Genomic DNA, 20,821 nt, shown 5'->3' with positions numbered 1-20,821 from the left:
GCTAAGTCACTTTTAGCGTTGAGCCGATCTTGAGATAACCTCCGACCTCGATCCTGCTGGAAAAGATCTAGATCGGAATTCCAATCGTGATCGTGAAATTTACTCGATCGCCGATCGGAATCTGATCTTTTCCGATCCCGATCGCTCAACCCTAACCATGACCCATTCTTTTCTAATGCCCCATAGAATGTATGATCATCGGTCCAAGTATATGGGGAATGGGGCTAAGAAAGGGACCTATGCCTGTTTTTTGGTCCAGGCTCATTATTGAGACATATGGGTCCGTAGAGGGTTATGGGTTTGTACCATTTACTCATGGACCTCTACATGCACATGTTTCTGTCCCTGTACCCTTAAGACCTTTTATCTTGGTCAGTCCCATTTGGAGGTAAGTTAGGTTAGGTTCACATATTACAGACTTTGAGTATCATGGAGTACCATTCCATTCCTCAGATAGGATAGGAAGTAGCTTGGAAGAAGAGATCTCCAGTGGCCAGACATGGAAACATCAGACAATAATGGGGTCACATCATCGTGAGAAGAGTTGAGAAGGTCTATTGGGCATGTACCCTTGGTGCTGGTAGTAGGGGGCACCAACAAGCCACTCATTTCCGGAGTATATAAATACAGAACTGTGGCAGACGCTTGAATATATGAGCCTTGGGGTGCGCTCACATGGACCTCATGGAATGGATTGAACAATGGTCCATCTAATGATGGGATCTTACCTATAATGGGGTCTGTTTCCTATACTTTACAGGCTTGCACGACTTTTTCATCCACAATTTCAGACAGACTCCGCGCAGGACTCCGTTCCAGATGTGGACTTGAATTTTTTGGGCTGATATTGGCAAATTGCTTAAAACGAGTGTCGTGTAAGTGAATACTCGTGTCCTACAGAAATCACTTACACGCTCAGAAATCTTTTGTGTCCTTGACTAGGACGTCACATGAATTTACGTTCCTACAACCCGACCCCAGAGACTATTCCATTCGTTCCGATCATTTAGATTGCTCATTGTATTTCTTTATGGTTGCACCATTAGAAGCGTAAAACCCCCCATAACAATGTAATGTTTACACGGACACATCCAGATCGCCAAGGACTAATTCTGCAGATTTCCCCCGGTGATAGGCCATTAAGGTATTAATAGATTCATGCTAGTAATAGGACTTCACTGCCGCCTTTTACTTCACCAGTCATATTTATTGATTTTATGTTTTCAATTACTTTGCTTTTACTGCACATAACTAGGACGTGATTTATCTTATGATCCTAAAAGGAGCGAACGATATTGCACAGGGAATAATAAAAACGCCACGTTTTCTGCAGGGTGAATCCGGCGACACATCCCAGATCAGCAAATTTCTTATCCTTGCTGTATCCGGTGCACACCACAATCTGGTTGGCAGTACAGTGCACAATATGGCCGGATGCAGCACTCGTATGGCCCGCGTTCAGGGTGCAGGCACCCAGCTAGACCGTCCCCTTCTGTTACAGGTTGCCTATGGCAGAGCACTAGAGCCACACGCTGGAAACATCGGGACCTCTCCCAGTTCTTTACTCTTTGCTGGCAGTGAATACAGTGACACTTGTTTGCAAAAATGACTAGCGGTTGGCTTGATCCTCAGTGACGGACACCCTGCGGTACAATATCTGTCTCCTAAAACCGGTTTCACCACTAGCTGGGTTTGGTTGGTGCTCCAGTTCCATGAACTGGCTACTGGATCTGGGGTTGCAAAGATGCCGCTGACTGAACCACACCAGCATCAGGGCGCTCCTCTCCTGACTCCTCACAAGCTCCTCCCTATCCAACACGGGAACAGACCCTTAAAGGGAGTCTGTCACCAGGGAAATTGGTATGAGACTAATGGCAGTACTTTCCAAGGATGCCTTTCTTATTCTGCATTGCAGCTCCAGCTTAATGAACATTGTGTTTTATTTTTATGCAAGTTACATACAAAGGACTTTAGGGGCTGCCAGGACATCGCTCTCCGCTTTAGATAACTGCCCATAACTGTGGGCAAAGTATAGCCAAGCAATGGGGGAGGAGCTGGAGAAGAAACGTCCCTAAAGATAATTTGCATATAAATAAAACACTGATTTTTATGGTCACTCGTGCTGCAATGCAGAATAATAAAGGCATCCTTGAAAAGTGTAAAAGCCGCTCTACAAGGTGCTGTCATTAGTCTGATACCAATTTTTCTGCTGACAGACTCCTTTTACCATGCCCTATCCCACCATGGGCATCTCAAACAACCCCTGATGTCCGTGGGTGGTACCATTGCAACTCTCAGGTGAACTCGTGGTCCAGCAACCAAAAACTACCCCAAACTACCCATTTACATTGGAAAACATTGGAAACCATTGTCAGGGATGAAGCCATAGAGGATGTATAGGCACCAGGTATATATTGGCCCTAGGAAATGAGGGGGCTCCAAAAGCCCCTATGGTAAAATGGTTCATTATTGACTGGGGCTACAGTTTACAGCTCCGTCCCTTACGCATTTAGATTTTGTGGTGAGCCATGAGATGAGCCATGCCAAAACCATCCCTATGTACTCGCATTATAAAGGGCCAATGGCCTTGGTACAACGTACAATAACTACTAGCTGGTTCTATGAACAACACTGGCGTCCCCTGAACCAGCAGGTGTAACCCCTGGTATCTACCGAAATGATCAATATTCTATCTTCAGTATATTCCTCCATCCTTAAGGCTTTTGCAGCATCCCTGGAGGTGTTGAAGTGTTGACATAGGATTGGACGGGGGAGGGTGAAATGTACGACATTTTTTCATATGACACTGATTTTTCTCACGGTTTTCCTATATGACATATAGGAGACTCACTTTTAGATACATTTATCCAGTTTCTATCAGTACGCGGAACATTTTTTCAATATCAGAATAATCCTGTAATGGGATCGGTCACTTCCTCCAAAAACATCGACACCCTCTTATTCTGCTGTTGCCATGAATTTCAGGAATACGAATACTAATACGAATGCGCTGTTCATGATACTAACTACAGGCAGTTCTGTCCTTACTAGGAAAGTGGGTGGACACAAGGTCAGACTGGCCCACCTATCAGATGACTCTTAAGGGTCCCTAACAGGGGCAAAAGACCCAGCAGAAGAAATTTAGAGTCATTACTTGGGTTCATTCACTAGAAGTCTGTACAGATGAGAGAAGGGACTCTCAGAAAAAATGTGGTAGGTCCAAGGAACATCAAACCTTCACAAGTTGATAGGTAACTTCCTCCTACAAGATCATCACACTCCTATCCTGCTGCCATTATCGTTCCCATGATCTGATTATTTACAGGATATTCTGTCCCTCTCCACCAGTTTATTCCTCTCATACTGCGACCATTTACATAACCAGTTGATCATCAGACACTACCCATTTCATGAAACTATCCAATCCAAAGAGTGGCATGAAGAGGTCACTGCCTCCCCCAAGATCACCACACTCTTCTCCTTCTGTAACTGTTCACATGACCAGACAGCCTTGAGATACAGTTTTCCGACTCTGCCCACATCATGAAACTGCCTCAGACAAATACATCTCATTCCTTGCTAATAAAATCACCTTAAGGTGGTCACTGCCTCCTGCAAGATCAGCACACTCTTCTTCTTCTGTAACTATTCACGTTACCAGAGAGCCTTGAGATACAGTTTTCAGGCTCTACCCATATCATTACACTTCTTCAGTCAGATACATCTCATTCCTTGCTAACAAAATCACATTAAGAAAGTCACTGCCTCCGACAAGATCACCACACTCTTCTCCTTCTGTAACCATTGACATGACCAGAGGTCCTCAAGGTATTTTTCAGGCATTACTCACTTCATGACACTTCCTTAGTCAGATATATCTCAGTGATGCTAACACAATCACATTAAGGAGGTCACTGTCTCCCACAAGATCAACACACTCTTCATCTTCTGCTGTCTTCATTTATATGATATATTAGAGATAGGGTTTAGCAAAGTCATAACTGAAAAAGGCTTTTTATATGACTTTATATGACTTATATGACCAGTATGCTACCTCTTTATCATTAGTGCTCACTTTTTCTCAGCACAGTGGTACTCCCAACCATTGTGCAGAGAGCCCCAGTGCCAATTTGGACCTCCCACATACTATAGGAGGGGTGTGACATCACTGGAGGAACTTGTGACATCACTAAACCTGGATAAACCTTTCATTTTCTGTAGATATGCTCTTAATTTTCTTACTTATGGAGTGTGGGCTCCTTTCAGTGCGGCCCCATTGTGACTTGTTACGCTCATATGTCGTAGGGCACAGTCGGTTTTAGACTTCTTAGCCATTGGGTCCTGCTGTGACTGCTACCTCTGTTCTAGTGACACCATTGACTCCAACCCCTTCATGATATTGCTCCTGCCATACTTAGACCTGATCTTACCAACCATCTTACAAGTAGATCGGTCACTGCCTCCAACAAGATAAATCTCCTCCTCTCCTGCTGTTGTCATTATCTGCTGCTACGTTCCATCTTCTCCCACTTCATGACATTGCTCCCGCCTATGTCTGCTACATAATATACCTTGCACACCTTATGACACATGACTGTTACGTTATATACAGTGTTCTTATGACACAGAATGAGAACACGTGTACTGACGAACATCTCCAAGAGCTGAAGTAAATGCTACGGCTCGTCTTTCTGCGTTGCGCTCCCATAAACCTTTCATTTACATACAATTAAACTTGTATTTTTTCACGGTTGGAATTGTTGTTTTTCTCTGTAATAATTAAAGCTTCACAGTTTGTAGATTTAATTAAAGTGCAACGAAAAATAGGTGAAGGCAAGAGGTAAGAGGAGGAAATGTACGGAGCAGCCATCATAGTGATGGGAGAGTCAATGGTGCAGGCTGGGCACGTCTATACAGGGCACCTGGTGTGGGGGAAAGGGGGGGCTTATACATTACAGCAATGGCAATCAATACTTACAAGGAATCGATGAATGTCATATGTAGTGAACTAGTATACGCCTGTGCAGAGCAGCAGTGTAATGTGTGTCAGGTAATATATCCTGAGACTGGTGTGTGACATCACTGTGTGTATTATCTCTGTACTGTGACATCACTGTGTATTATCCTGTACTGTGACATCACTGTGTGTATTATCCTGTACTGTGACATCACTGTGTGTATTATCTCTGTACTGTGACATCACTGTGTATTATCCTGTACTGTGACATCACTGTGTGTATTATCCTGTACTGTGACATCACTGTGTGTATTATCCTGTACTGTGACATCACTGTGTGTATTATCCCTGTACTGTGACATCACTGTGTGTATTATCCCTGTACTGTGACATCACTGTGTGTATTATCCTGTACTGTGACATCACTGTGTGTATTATCTCTGTACTGTGACATCACTGTGTGTATTATCTCTGTACTGTGACATCACTGTGTGTATTATCTCTGTACTGTGACATCACTGTGTGTATTATCTCTGTACTGTGACATCACTGTGTGTATTATCCCTGTACTGTGACATCACTGTGTGTATTATCCTGTACTGTGACATCACTGTGTGTATTATCTCTGTACTGTGACATCACTGTGTGTATTATCTCTGTACTGTGACATCACTGTGTGTATTATCTCTGTACTGTGACATCACTGTGTGTATTATCCTGTACTGTGACATCACTGTGTGTTTTATCCAGTACTGTGACATCACTGTGTGTATTATCCTGTACTGTGACATCACTGTGTGTATTATCTCTGTACTGTGACATCACTGTGTGTATTATCTCTGTACTGTGACATCACTGTGTGTATTATCTCTGTACTGTGACATCACTGTGTGTATTATCCCTGTACTGTGACATCACTGTGTGTATTATCTCTGTACTGTGACATCACTGTGTGTATTATCTCTATACTGTGACATCACTGTGTGTATTATCCTGTACTGTGACATCACTGTGTGTTTTATCCAGTACTGTGACATCACTGTGTGTATTATCCTGTACTGTGACATCACTGTGTGTATTATCTCTGTACTGTGACATCACTGTGTGTATTATCTCTGTACTGTGACATCACTGTGTGTATTATCTCTGTACTGTGACATCACTGTGTGTATTATCCAGTACTGTGACATCACTGTGTGTATTATCTTGTACTGTGACATCACTGTGTGTATTATCCTGTACTGTGACATCACTGTGTGTATTATCCTGTACTGTGACATCACTGTGTGTATTATCTCTGTACTGTGACATCACTGTGTGTATTATCCTGTACTGTGACATCACTGTGTGTATTATCCTGTACTGTGACATCACTGTGTGTATTATCTCTGTACTGTGACATCACTGTGTGTATTATCCTGTACTGTGACATCACTGTGTGTATTATCCTGTACTGTGACATCACTGTGTGTATTATCCCTGTACTGTGACATCACTGTGTGTATTATCCTGTACTGTGACATCACTGTGTGTATTATCCTGTACTGTGACATCACTGTGTGTATTATCTCTGTACTGTGACATCACTGTGTGTATTATCCTGTACTGTGACATCACTGTGTGTATTATCCTGTACTGTGACATCACTGTGTGTATTATCTCTGTACTGTGTCTGTGACATCACTGTGTGTATTATCCCTGTACTGTGACATCACTGTGTGTATTATCCTGTACTGTGACATCACTGTGTGTATTATCTCTGTACTGTGACATCACTGTGTGTATTATCCTGTACTGTGACATCACTGTGTGTATTATCCTGTACTGTGACATCACTGTGTGTATTATCTCTGTACTGTGTCTGTGACATCACTGTGTGTATTATCCCTGTACTGTGACATCACTGTGTGTATTATCCCTGTACTGTGACATCACTGTGTGTATTATCTCTGTACTGTGACATCACTGTGTGTATTATCCCTGTACTGTGACATCACTGTGTGTATTATCTCTGTACTGTGACATCACTGTGTGTATTATCCTGTACTGTGACATCACTGTGTGTATTATCCCTGTACTGTGACATCACTGTGTGTATTATCCCTGTAATGTGACATCACTGTGTGTATTATCCTGTACTGTGACATCACTGTGTGTGTATTATCCCTGTACTGTGACATCACTGTGTGTATTATCCCTGTACTGTGACATCACTGTGTGTATTATATCTGTACTGTGACATCACTGTGTGTATTATCTCTGTACTGTGACATCACTGTGTGTATTATCTCTGTACTGTGACATCACTGTGTGTATTATCCTGTACTGTGACATCACTGTGTGTATTATCCCTGTACTGTGACATCACTGTGTGTATTATCTCTGTACTGTGACATCACTGTGTGTATTATCCCTGTACTGTGACATCACTGTGTGTATTATCCTGTACTGTGACATCACTGTGTGTATTATCTCTGTACTGTGACATCACTGTGTGTATTATCTCTGTACTGTGACATCACTGTGTGTATTATCCCTGTACTGTAACATCACTGTGTGTATTATCCTGTACTGTGACATCACTGTGTGTATTATCTCTGTACTGTGACATCACTGTGTGTATTATCCTGTACTGTGACATCACTGTGTGTATTATCCTGTACTGTGACATCACTGTGTGTATTATCTCTGTACTGTGACATCACTGTGTGTATTATATCTGTACTGTGACATCACTGTGTGTATTATCTCTGTACTGTGACATCACTGTGTGTTTTATCTCTGCACTGTGACATCACTGTGTGTATTATCCTGTACTGTGACATCACTGTGTGTATTATCCTGTACTGTGACATCACTGTGTGTATTATCCCTGTACTGTGACATCACTGTGTGTATTATCTCTGTACTGTGACATCACTGTGTGTATTATCTCTGTACTGTGACATCACTGTGTGTATTATCTCTGTACTGTGACATCACTGTGTGTATTATCTCTGTACTGTGACATCACTGTGTGTATTATCCCTGTACTGTGACATCACTGTGTGTATTATCCTGTACTGTGACATCACTGTGTGTATTATCCTGTACTGTGACATCACTGTGTGTATTATCTCTGTACTGTGACATCACTGTGTGTATTATCCTGTACTGTGACATCACTGTGTGTATTATCTCTGTACTGTGACATCACTGTGTGTATTATCTCTGTACTGTGACATCACTGTGTGTATTATCCCTGTACTGTGACATCACTGTGTATATTATCTCTGTACTGTGACATCACTGTGTGTATTATCTCTGTACTGTGACATCACTGTGTGTATTATCCCTGTTATGTGACATCACTGTGTGTATTATCTCTGTACTGTGACATCACTGTGTGTATTATCCTGTACTGTGACATCACTGTGTGTATTATCCCTGTTATGTGACATCACTGTGTGTATTATCTCTGTACTGTGACATCACTGTGTGTATTATCTCTGTACTGTGACATCACTGTGTGTATTATCCTGTACTGTGACATCACTGTGTGTATTATCCCTGTACTGTGACATCACTGTGTGTATTATCCTGTACTGTTACATCACTGTGTGTATTATCTCTGTACTGTGACATCACTGTGTGTATTATCCCCGTACTGTGACATCACTGTGTGTATTATCTCTGTACTGTGACATCACTGTGTGTATTATCCTGTACTGTGACATCACTGTGTGTATTATCTCTGTACTGTGACATCACTGTGTATTATCCCTGTACTGTGACATCACTGTGTGTATTATCCTGTACTGTGACATCACTGTGTGTATTATCCCTGTACTGTGACATCACTGTGTATATTATCTCTGTACTGTGACATCACTGTGTGTATTATCTCTGTACTGTGACATCACTGTGTGTATTATCCCTGTTATGTGACATCACTGTGTGTATTATCTCTGTACTGTGACATCACTGTGTGTATTATCCCTGTTATGTGACATCACTGTGTGTATTATCTCTGTACTGTGACATCACTGTGTGTATTATCCTGTACTGTGACATCACTGTGTGTATTATCCCTGTACTGTGACATCACTGTGTGTATTATCCTGTACTGTTACATCACTGTGTGTATTATCTCTGTACTGTGACATCACTGTGTGTATTATCCCCGTACTGTGACATCACTGTGTGTATTATCTCTGTACTGTGACATCACTGTGTGTATTATCCTGTACTGTGACATCACTGTGTGTATTATCTCTGTACTGTGACATCACTGTGTATTATCCCTGTACTGTGACATCACTGTGTGTATTATCCTGTACTGTGACATCACTGTGTGTATTATCCCTGTACTGTGACATCACTGTGTATATTATCTCTGTACTGTGACATCACTGTGTGTATTATCTCTGTACTGTGACATCACTGTGTGTATTATCCCTGTTATGTGACACTACTGTGTGTATTATCTCTGTACTGTGACATCACTGTGTGTATTATCTCTGTACTGTGACATCACTGTGTGTATTATCTCTGTACTGTGACATCACTGTGTGTATTATCTCTGTACTGTGACATCACTGTGTGTATTATCTCTGTACTGTGACATCACTGTGTGTATTATCCTGTACTGTGACATCACTGTGTATATTATCTCAGTACTGTGACATCACTGTGTATATTATCTCTGTACTGTGACATCACTGTGTATATTATCTCTGTACTGTGACATCACTGTGTATATTATCTCTGTACTGTGACATCACTGTGTGTATTATCTCTGTACTGTGACATCACTGTGTGTATTATCTCCGTACTGTGACATCACTGTGTTTATTATCTCTGTACTGTGACATCACTGTGTGTATTATCTCTGTACTGTGACATCACTGTGTGTATTATCCTGTACTGTGACATCACTGTGTGTATTATCTCTGTACTGTGACATCACTGTGTGTATTATCTCTGTACTGTGACATCACTGTGTGTATTATCCCTGTACTGTGACATCACTGTGTGTATTATCCTGTACTGTGACATCACTGTGTGTATTATCCCTGTACTGTGACATCACTGTGTGTATTATCTCTGTACTGTGACATCACTGTGTGTATTATCCCTGTACTGTGACATCACTGTGTGTATTATCTCTGTACTGTGACATCACTGTGTGTATTATCTCTGTACTGTGACATCACTGTGTGTATTATCTCTGTACTGTGACATCACTGTGTGTATTATCTCTGTACTGTGACATCACTGTGTTTATTATCTCTGTACTGTGACATCACTGTGTGTATTATTCCTGTACTGTGACATCACTGTGTGTATTATCTCTGTACTGTGACATCACTGTGTGTATTATCTCTGTACTGTGACATCACTGTGTGTATTATCCCTGTACCGTGACATCACTGTGTGTATTATCTCTGTACCGTGACATCACTGTGTGTATTATCCTGTACTGTGACATCACTGTGTGTATTATCCCTGTACTGTGACATCACTGTGTATATTATCTCTGTACTGTGACATCACTGTGTGTATTATCTCTGTACTGTGACATCACTGTGTGTATTATCCCTGTTATGTGACATCACTGTGTGTATTATCCCTGTACTGTGACATCACTGTGTGTATTATCTCTGTACTGTGACATCACTGTGTTTATTATCTCTGTACTGTGACATCACTGTGTGTATTATCTCTGTACTGTGACATCACTGTGTGTATTATCCTGTACTGTGACATCACTGTGTGTATTATCCTGTACTGTGACATCACTGTGTGTATTATCCCCGTACTGTGACATCACTGTGTGTATTATCTCTGTACTGTGACATCACTGTGTGTATTATCCTGTACTGTGACATCACTGTGTGTATTATCTCTGTACTGTGACATCACTGTGTATTATCCCTGTACTGTGACATCACTGTGTGTATTATCCTGTACTGTGACATCACTGTGTGTATTATCCCTGTACTGTGACATCACTGTGTATATTATCTCTGTATTGTGACATCACTGTGTGTATTATCTCTGTACAGTGACATCACTGTGTGTATTATCTCTGTACCGTGACATCACTGTGTGTATTATCTCTGTACTGTGACATCACTGTGTGTATTATCCCTGTACTGTGACATCACTGTGTGTATTATCCCTGTACTGTGACATCACTGTGTGTATTATCCCTGTACTGTGACATCACTGTGTGTATTATCCTGTACTGTGACATCACTGTGTGTATTATCTCTGTACTATGACATCACTGTGTGTATTATCTCTGTACTGTGACATCACTGTGTGTATTATCTCTGTACTGTGACATCACTGTGTTTATTATCTCTGTACTGTGACATCACTGTGTGTATTATTCCTGTACTGTGACATCACTGTGTGTATTATCTCTGTACTGTGACATCACTGTGTGTATTATCTCTGTACTGTGACATCACTGTGTGTATTATCCCTGTACCGTGACATCACTGTGTGTATTATCCCTGTACCGTGACATCACTGTGTGTATTATCTCTGTACCGTGACATCACTGTGTGTATTATCCTGTACTGTGACATCACTGTGTGTATTATCCCTGTACTGTGACATCACTGTGTATATTATCTCTGTACTGTGACATCACTGTGTGTATTATCTCTGTACTGTGACATCACTGTGTGTATTATCCCTGTTATGTGACATCACTGTGTGTATTATCCCTGTACTGTGACATCACTGTGTGTATTATCTCTGTACTGTGACATCACTGTGTTTATTATCTCTGTACTGTGACATCACTGTGTGTATTATCTCTGTACTGTGACATCACTGTGTGTATTATCCTGTACTGTGACATCACTGTGTGTATTATCCTGTACTGTGACATCACTGTGTGTATTATCCCCGTACTGTGACATCACTGTGTGTATTATCTCTGTACTGTGACATCACTGTGTGTATTATCCTGTACTGTGACATCACTGTGTGTATTATCTCTGTACTGTGACATCACTGTGTATTATCCCTGTACTGTGACATCACTGTGTGTATTATCCTGTACTGTGACATCACTGTGTGTATTATCCCTGTACTGTGACATCACTGTGTATATTATCTCTGTATTGTGACATCACTGTGTGTATTATCTCTGTACAGTGACATCACTGTGTGTATTATCTCTGTACCGTGACATCACTGTGTGTATTATCTCTGTACTGTGACATCACTGTGTGTATTATCCCTGTACTGTGACATCACTGTGTGTATTATCCCTGTACTGTGACATCACTGTGTGTATTATCCCTGTACTGTGACATCACTGTGTGTATTATCCTGTACTGTGACATCACTGTGTGTATTATCTCTGTACTGTGACATCACTGTGTGTATTATCCCTGTACTGTGACATCACTGTGTGTATTATCTCTGTACTATGACATCACTGTGTGTATTATCTCTGTACTGTGACATCACTGTGTATATTATCCCTGTACTGTGACATCACTGTGTGTATTATCCCTGTACTGTGACATCACTGTGTGTATTATCTCTGTACTGTGACATCACTGTGTGTATTATCTCTGTACTGTGACATCACTGTGTGTATTATCCCTGTACTGTGACATCACTGTGTATATTATCCCTGTACTGTGACATCACTGTGTGTATTATCCCTGTACTGTGACATCACTGTGTGTATTATCCCTGTACTGTGACATCACTGTGTGTATTATCCTGTACTGTGACATCACTGTGTGTATTATCCCTGTACTGTGACATCACTGTATTATCTCTGTACTGTGACATCACTGTTTCACCAAACACCGTTTTGGAGATTATTGGACTATATAGGGCTCGGGCTACATGATGGAATGTCCTGTGACAATAAGTTGCATATAAGTTACACATCTATTCTAGCTCTATGTTACCGGTCTGTGCCTTGGCTGTAATACACAGATATATCACAAGTTATTGCTGATTTTCCCGTGACTGTTGCGTTGCAGTCTCCTGACAGAGATGTATGAAATATTTGTTGTACAACTTCGTTGTGACTTTGTGACAAGCGACACGTCATGTAGGTCTAACCTTACAATCAGAGGCTTTTCCCACTTAGTAACTTTCTTCTAGATTCCATTTTGGATTCCAGATGATTTTTATATTCTGTGCTGGATTATCGGAAGTGCGTTGTAATCTCCTGACACCGAATTATTATTAATATTATTGGATTTTCTCATCTGAATATCTTCATTTTTAGTAAATATCCAATGAACAATCCCAATACTTTGTATCCTTTGGCTATTCCTTTAATCCATCATCGATACATTATGGAATTACATTACAATATTACAATAAATCTGACGGATTGCGATTCCCGGTTCGCCAACCTCATGTAATATTATCATGCGGCTCAAGTGTCGGATTATCCGATGCCGGATTATCGGGATCCCATTGTCTATATGGATTTTTTTTGCCTTAATACCTTTCTTCCGTCTTGCTACCCACTGTGTGGAAATGAAATCCTGCGAAGAATAATCGCTCTATGTGACATAGACACCGCCACTAAGTCGTTTTTTTTCCATTTTCCATCCCCCAAAGCTACGGAGAACATGTGCATCAGTGTTCTGTTCATCAAGCGGCAAAGAAAAGCCCCTCCAGTGAAATGTGTAGAAGGTAAACAGGACGCTATTGTCCGCCAATCTGGCAGTTTTGAAAGAACGGTTCCTCTTATCGCCGGACTGCAGTTCTCTAATTCATTGCTTTGCTAAAGTGGCTGCGAGACCCCCCCTCCCCCCTCCCCCAGCATTACACTGCCAGCACAATCCAGAGGCGGATTAATATTTGACACACGCGTTCTCAGAAACTAATCAATCAACTCATGTAGTCGTATGAGAAATCGCCTCTTTAAGAGGGTGTTTAATCTCTTCAAGGTTCCCTTCATTTATTTATTACATTTTTTCTTTTTTTTCTTACACATCGGTGAGGTGAGTGCGGCGGCGGCATTAAGATGCAAGACAGCGGGGGAGCGGGAGGAAGAAAGTTTTCCAGTGCGTGTGTTTTCTGGAGATAGTTTCTCCTTGCACTTCTGCTGCTTTTATGCAAATGAATCCGACTATCAGACGATTTATACACCTCAACCAATTAATAGACTCAATGCCCAGGAAAGTGCAAAAGTAGGGGGCAGAAATATCCAAGGCTGCGAAATCTACTGGGGGTATGGCGCGTGTTCACACGTGGGCAGATGGGAGATGTTTCCTAGACTAGGTCAATGAATTATCACCATAGATAGACAGGTAGGTAGATAGATAGATAGATAGATAGATAGATATGAGATAGATAGATAGATAGATAGATAGGAGATAGATAGATAGATAAATTGATTGATAGATAGATGATAGATAGGAGATAGATAGATCATAGACAGATAGATGGATATGAAATGGAAAGATAGATAGATAGATAGATAGATAGATAGATAGATAGATAGATAGATAGAGTAGATAGATAGATAGAAGATAGGTAGATAGATAGATAGATAGATAGATAGATAGATAGATAGATATGAGATAGATAGATAGATAGGAGATAGATAGATAGATAGATAGATAGATAGGAGATAGATAGATAGATAGATAGATAGGAGATAGATAGATAGATAGATAGATAGATAGATAGATAGATAGATAGATAGGAGATAGATAGATAGATAGATAGATAGATAGATTGATAGATAGATAGATAGATAGATAGATAGATAGATAGATAGATGATAGATAGGAGATAGATAGATCATAGACAGATAGATAGATATGAAATGGAAAGATAGATAGATAGATAGATAGATAGATAGATAGATAGAGTAGATAGATAGATAGATAGATAGATAGATAGATAGATAGATAGGAGATAGATAGATAGATAGATAGATAGATAGATAGGAGCTAGATAGATAGATAGATAGATAGATAGATAGATAGATAGATAGGAGATAGATAGATAGATAGATAGATGATGGATGATTGATAGATAGATAGATAGATAGATAGATAGGAGATAGATAGATAGATAGATAGATAGATAGATAGATAGGAGATAGATAGATAGATAGATAGATAGATAGATAGATAGATAGATACATAGGAGATAGATAGATAGATGATGGATGATAGATAGATAGATAGATAGATAGATAGATAGATAGATAGATAGGAGATAGATAGATAGATAGATAGATAGATATTATAGTGGCAGATAAATAGATATAGATTATATAAATATAAAAGGAAATAAATTGTGAATTATTAATGATTAATCCTTGTGATATTTTCCTTATTATATAATACAGCTTTTCTATATCTTCCTTCTTCCTCTCCTATAGAGGACTATATGATATATGACTGCCATATGTATCCAGCACATACACCGTGGATTAGTTCATGGATCTTTCCGTCCAGCCTATATGTAGGACAGGTCAGCCATGGCTCTCGCAGTCCTGTGCCGGCCCCAGAATGACAACTGATAGATTATATATTGTACAGGTTCCCGTCTACCATTAGTGTGGCAACTGTATACGGTATATACTGGTGTCCACTGCCCCTGTGGTGTGGTCTGCGAGCACTCTCACTGTATATACTAATATATATATATATATATATATATATATATATATATATATATATTGTTATGAGCATAACTGACAATGACTTAATAAGCCGTAAATTCACTAGAAAATACCATTGAGTCCAACTGAGTAGAAGACGAGATGACAGCGGCAAGATGGCCGGAGACAGGAACATTGAAGACGCCAATGAGGAACTCAAAGACTGGAAAATAGATATATACCTGGGGGGGCATCTGCACTTGGAGGGGTAGTTTGGGCACCCACAAGTCACTCTGCCCTTAGTATATTGAGATACAATAGTGGGGCAAGAAGATTAGTCTTTGCCCCAAGGAAATCTGATCAATATTATAGGGATGTCCTATTAATATTAATGCACAACCAGACATTGTAACACTGCTGTATACTGATGTAGCAGAGCTGAATGTGTCATTTAACTCTTTGGGCCTACAATGGTGGTAGACCTGGATAACATAGATGAAGACTCAGCTCTGCTGCATATTGTATAGCGATATATTCAATGACGCACTACATACGTAACAGCTGACTAAGGCCAGTTATATACTGCAGTGATATGACCGTAATGTGGTGACACCCAGGATAACCCCTCGAAATTCTGTCAGACTGGTATAAGATTATGGTTATCCATGTTTGGGTCACAGGAGGAGCTTTAGGGGTCCATCATTGGGACCATAATATGGATGCTAAAAGGTGGACGGCCATATTGTGCCAGAGCAAAGCCTGAGTATGGCGACCCCTGATGGTTATGGCTTGATCGTGGTCATTTCCCATAATGGGAATGAGGGTAGGAACGAGGACGGTCAGAGTAGGGGGAGGAGGGTCAGGGTAGGGGCAAGGAGAGTTGAGGTAGGGGCAAGGAGAGTTGGGGTAGGAAGGAGGAGGGTTAGGGACGGGGTAGTAGTGGAGGATTGGGGTAGCAGCAAGGAGAGTTGAGGTAGGAGTGAGGAGGGACAGGGTATTGGCAAGGAGGGTGAAGGTAGGGGCAAGAAGGCTAGTTGTAGTGGTGGAGGGTTGGGGTAGTAGCTAGGAGAGTTGGGGTGGGGTGAGGAGGGGAGGGGTAGCTATAGATTATTATTATTATGTTGAAACTTCTACAAATAACACAACAATGACTCTACAATAAAAAAAGAAATTAAAATAATAAAATAATAGAAAATAATCTGCAAATCCCAATGATTTCTCTACAGATTATCTGTCAGGTATTGCTGATATGGAAATATTTATAAATCTCTCTTTCAATGTTTGTGCCCTAAAAGTTCTAACACTTAAATATTTTGAATTTTCTGTTGTAAATTTTGTCATGTGTGACATTGTATCTGTGACTGTGTATCTGTGACTGTATCTGTGACTGTGTATCTGTGACTGTGTATCTGTGACTGTGTATTTGTGACTGTATCTGTGACTGTGTATCTGTGACTGTGTATCTGTGACTGTGTATTTGTGAGTGTATTTGTGACATTGTATCTGTGACTGTGTATTTGTGACATTGTATCTGTGACTGTGTATTTGTGACATTGTATCTGTGACTGTGTATTTGTGACTGTATCTGTGACTGTGTATCTGTGACTGTGTATCTGTGACTGTGTATTTGTGACTGTATCTGTGACTGTGTATCTGTGACTGTGTATCTGTGACTGTGTATTTGTGAGTGTATTTGTGACATTGTATCTGTGACTGTGTATTTGTGACATTGTATCTGTGACTGTATCCGCCGCGCCACTGGCTCTGATCTGGTCTTTGTATCTTTCCTTTTCAACTCAAGAGAACAAAACTTGCAAAAATTCAGAAAGAAATATCCGTCGTTCCAAGAACATCAATCACAGCCAGAAAAAAAACAACTGCACTCACAGTAACATAATGCAGAGAGGCAGCGCACAGGAGAAGGTGCTATATACAGGGTGGGATGCTATATACAGGGTGGGATGCTATATACAGGTTGGAATGCTATATACAGAGTAATATGCTATATGCAGGGTAAGATGCTGTATACAGGGTAAGATATTACATACATATATTATATGCAGGGTAATATGCTATATACCAGGTAAGATGATATATACAGGGTAATATGCTAAATACATGGTAACATGCAGTATATAAAGTAAGATGCTATATGCAGGGTAATATGCTATATACAAGGTAAGATGCTACAGTATATACAGGGTAATATGATATATACAAGGTAACATACAGTATATAAGGTAATATGCTATATACCAGGTAAGATGATATATACAAGGTAAGATGCTATATGCAGGGTAATATGCAGTATATAAGGTAATATGCTATATACCAGGTAAGATGCTATATACAGAACTCCAATAGGTAACACAAGGTAGGAGAGACAACACCCAGACATGAAATATTTATCAGACAGATGAGTTATTACACACATGATTTTATTGAATACATACACATGTAGCAGAGCTGAGTTTGTTCTTTTATGGTTGTGAGCACATACATGATAAGGTGTTAAGTTTTGTTATATCTATCACAATGAGCTCTAAAGGAAAAACTGAGCCTGCTACATGTAGATTATCTACAGTACCTTTATTTCTGTTCTTCTATCTATCTATCTATCTATCTATCTATCTATCTATCTATCTGTCTATATCTATCTCATATGTAACTCTCTTTCTTTCTTTCTTTCTTTCTTTCTTTCTTTCTTTCTTTCTTTCTTTCTTTCTCTTTCTTTCTTTCTTTCTTTCTTTCTTTCTTTCTTTCTTTGCAACTATCTATCTACCTATTTATCTATGTATCTATCTATCATCTATCTATCTATCCATCCATCCATCCATCCATCCATCCATCCATCCATCCATCCATCTATCTCCTATCTATCTATCTATCTATCTATCTATCTATCTATCATCTCCTATCTAATCTATCTATCTATCTATCTATCTATCTATCTATCTATCTATCATCTCATATCTATCTATATCATATGTAACTCTTTCTTTCTCTCTATGAAACTATCTATCTATCTATCTATCTATCTATCTATCTATCTCCTATCTATCTATCTATCTATCTATCTATCTATCTATCTATCTATCATCTATCTATCTATCTATCTATCTGTCTATCTCCTATCTATCTATTTTTCTATGTATCTATCTCTCTGTTCCTTTTTCACCCCGGTCATTTAAGTTTTTACCATCCCAAACTTGTCTGTAATAAGACTGAATTGGACCTACCAGATGAAGAAGACACTTGGCCAGGAGAAGAGAGAAGAAATGCATTTCCATCTTGGTGTTTCGGGAATCGAGGAGATTATTTCATGAGCTTGTGTCTTTAGTTTTCACCCAGAGCCACATTGAGCAGGCAGGAGATGCAGTGCGAGTGTCCTAAAGACAAAAGCGACAATATCTTATAACTACACAAACAACCAACAAGTAGATGTAGCAGAGATGAGTTTGTCATTTGGCATATCCCATGGAAATGAGTTTCTTATAGGACATCAGGTAAACTTACAGCACTGAGTTACAATGGCTAAAGTGACTAACTCAGCTCTGCTACATGTGGAATAAGAAGTGTTGTCAGAAGAAGTCATTACCGTTGTCTCAGGCGATGACCCCAGGACAATTCATTGCGTTTCCCAGGTCCCATGCAGAACTTAAAGGCATAGTGTCCTCCACTCTTCGGGTAATAAAATATACAGTGCACCCAAAGAAAGGTGTAGTGTGGGTTTTGCCAAGTTTGCCTGTTCTTGCACCCAGAGGGGATGGAGTTAAGTATATTGCTGCATTGTGAGTGGTCCTGTAGGCTAATTCCAGGTAGTGCTGTGCGCCCGGCTCATCTCATGGCTAGTATATCCCCATGTAGGCAGCTGGATGACAGCAGGGCACTGGAGTATCCGGCTCGCAGAGCTACATTAGTGGCTAGGCACACCTCCAAGCCTGTCAGTGGCAGCCTGCTGCTGTCGCCAGCACTCCGCGCCTGCCAATGGCACTTTTTTCCAATAGATCCAGAGTATGTTGTATGTGACCAGAGCTCTGCTCAGCCCGCACTGCCGCGCTCACATCACACTCCTCACTTTTAATTAATCTCCCAGTCCATTGTGGAGTCTGCTGATTATCTGGATAGTCTGTGAGCCCCGGCCGGCTGGCACTCACCTGATTGGTCGGCTGGGGCTGAGGCTGGGACTGAACAACTATTGATTTATAGATTCAGGGGCTTGTTAGAAAGGAAAAAAAAAGTCAATGGAACATTATAAGAAGTATCTGGTGCAGAAAATAGGAAGAAACTGGGAAATCAGGAGCTGGGATGTGGCACTATAATACGGAGAACACATATATAATAACACAGCAAATCTACTATCTATCTATCTATCTATCTATCTATCTATCTATCTCCTATCTATCTATCTATCTATCTATCTATCTCCTATCTATCTATCTATCTATCTATCTATCTATCTATCTATCTATCCATCTATCTCCTATCTATCTATCTATCCATCTATCTCCTATCTATCTCCTATCTATCTATCTATCTATCTATCTATCTATCTATCTATCTATCTCCTATCTATCTATCTATCTATCTATCTATCTATCTATCTCCTATCTATCTATCTATCTATCTATCTATCTATCTATCTATCTATCTCCTATCTAATCTATCTATCTATCTATCTATCTATCTATCTATCTATCTATCTATCTATCTCCTATCTAATCTATCTATCTATCTATCTATCTATCTATCTATCTATCTATCTATCTCCTATCTAATCTATCTATCTAATCTATCTATCTATCTCCTATCTAATCTATCTATCTATCTATCTATCTATCTCCTATCTATCCATCCATCCATCCATCCATCCATCCATCCATCCATCCATCCATCTATCTCCTATCTATCTATCCATCTCCTATCTATCTATCTATCTATTGATGAATTATCTATCTATCTATCTATCTATCTACCTGTCAGATAGATAGATAGGAGATAGATAGATAGATAGATAGATAGATATTTGATAGATAGATAGATAGATAGATAGATGTCACATAGATTGATAGACGGGCAGATAGGTGATGCTTCCCTTTCCAGATTGAGCAATGGGGTATTCAGTATGTGCTCTATCTATCTATCTATCTATCTATCTATCTATCTATCTATCTCCTATCTATCTATCTATCTATCTATCTATCTATCTATCTATCTATCTCCTATCTGTCTATCTATCTCCTATCTATCTATCTATCTATCTATCT

The 20,821-nt window shown here is 40.0% G+C and overlaps 1 protein-coding gene across 1 annotated transcript in view; it reads right to left on the bottom strand.

Annotated features, from left to right (window-relative positions):
• The window catches only part of NXPH2 (neurexophilin 2), an 82,378-nt gene extending 62,724 nt beyond the window's left edge, over window positions 1-19,654 (bottom strand). Inside the window, exons 1-2 of the mRNA XM_075284556.1 lie at window positions 19,153-19,654; window positions 18,794-18,943 (exon numbers count right to left, since the gene is read on the bottom strand). Of these exons, the coding sequence (XP_075140657.1) occupies window positions 18,794-18,844 (51 nt within the window). The 5' untranslated portion in view covers window positions 18,845-18,943; window positions 19,153-19,654. The remainder of the gene's footprint in view (window positions 1-18,793; window positions 18,944-19,152) is intronic.
• Between the last annotated feature and the right edge of the window lie 1,167 nt (window positions 19,655-20,821).

The sequence above is a fragment of the Leptodactylus fuscus genome, chromosome 8, assembly GCF_031893055.1.
Source record: "Leptodactylus fuscus isolate aLepFus1 chromosome 8, aLepFus1.hap2, whole genome shotgun sequence".
Taxonomy (NCBI): domain Eukaryota; kingdom Metazoa; phylum Chordata; class Amphibia; order Anura; family Leptodactylidae; genus Leptodactylus; species Leptodactylus fuscus.
This window is presented reverse-complemented; position numbering and strand designations above follow the sequence as displayed.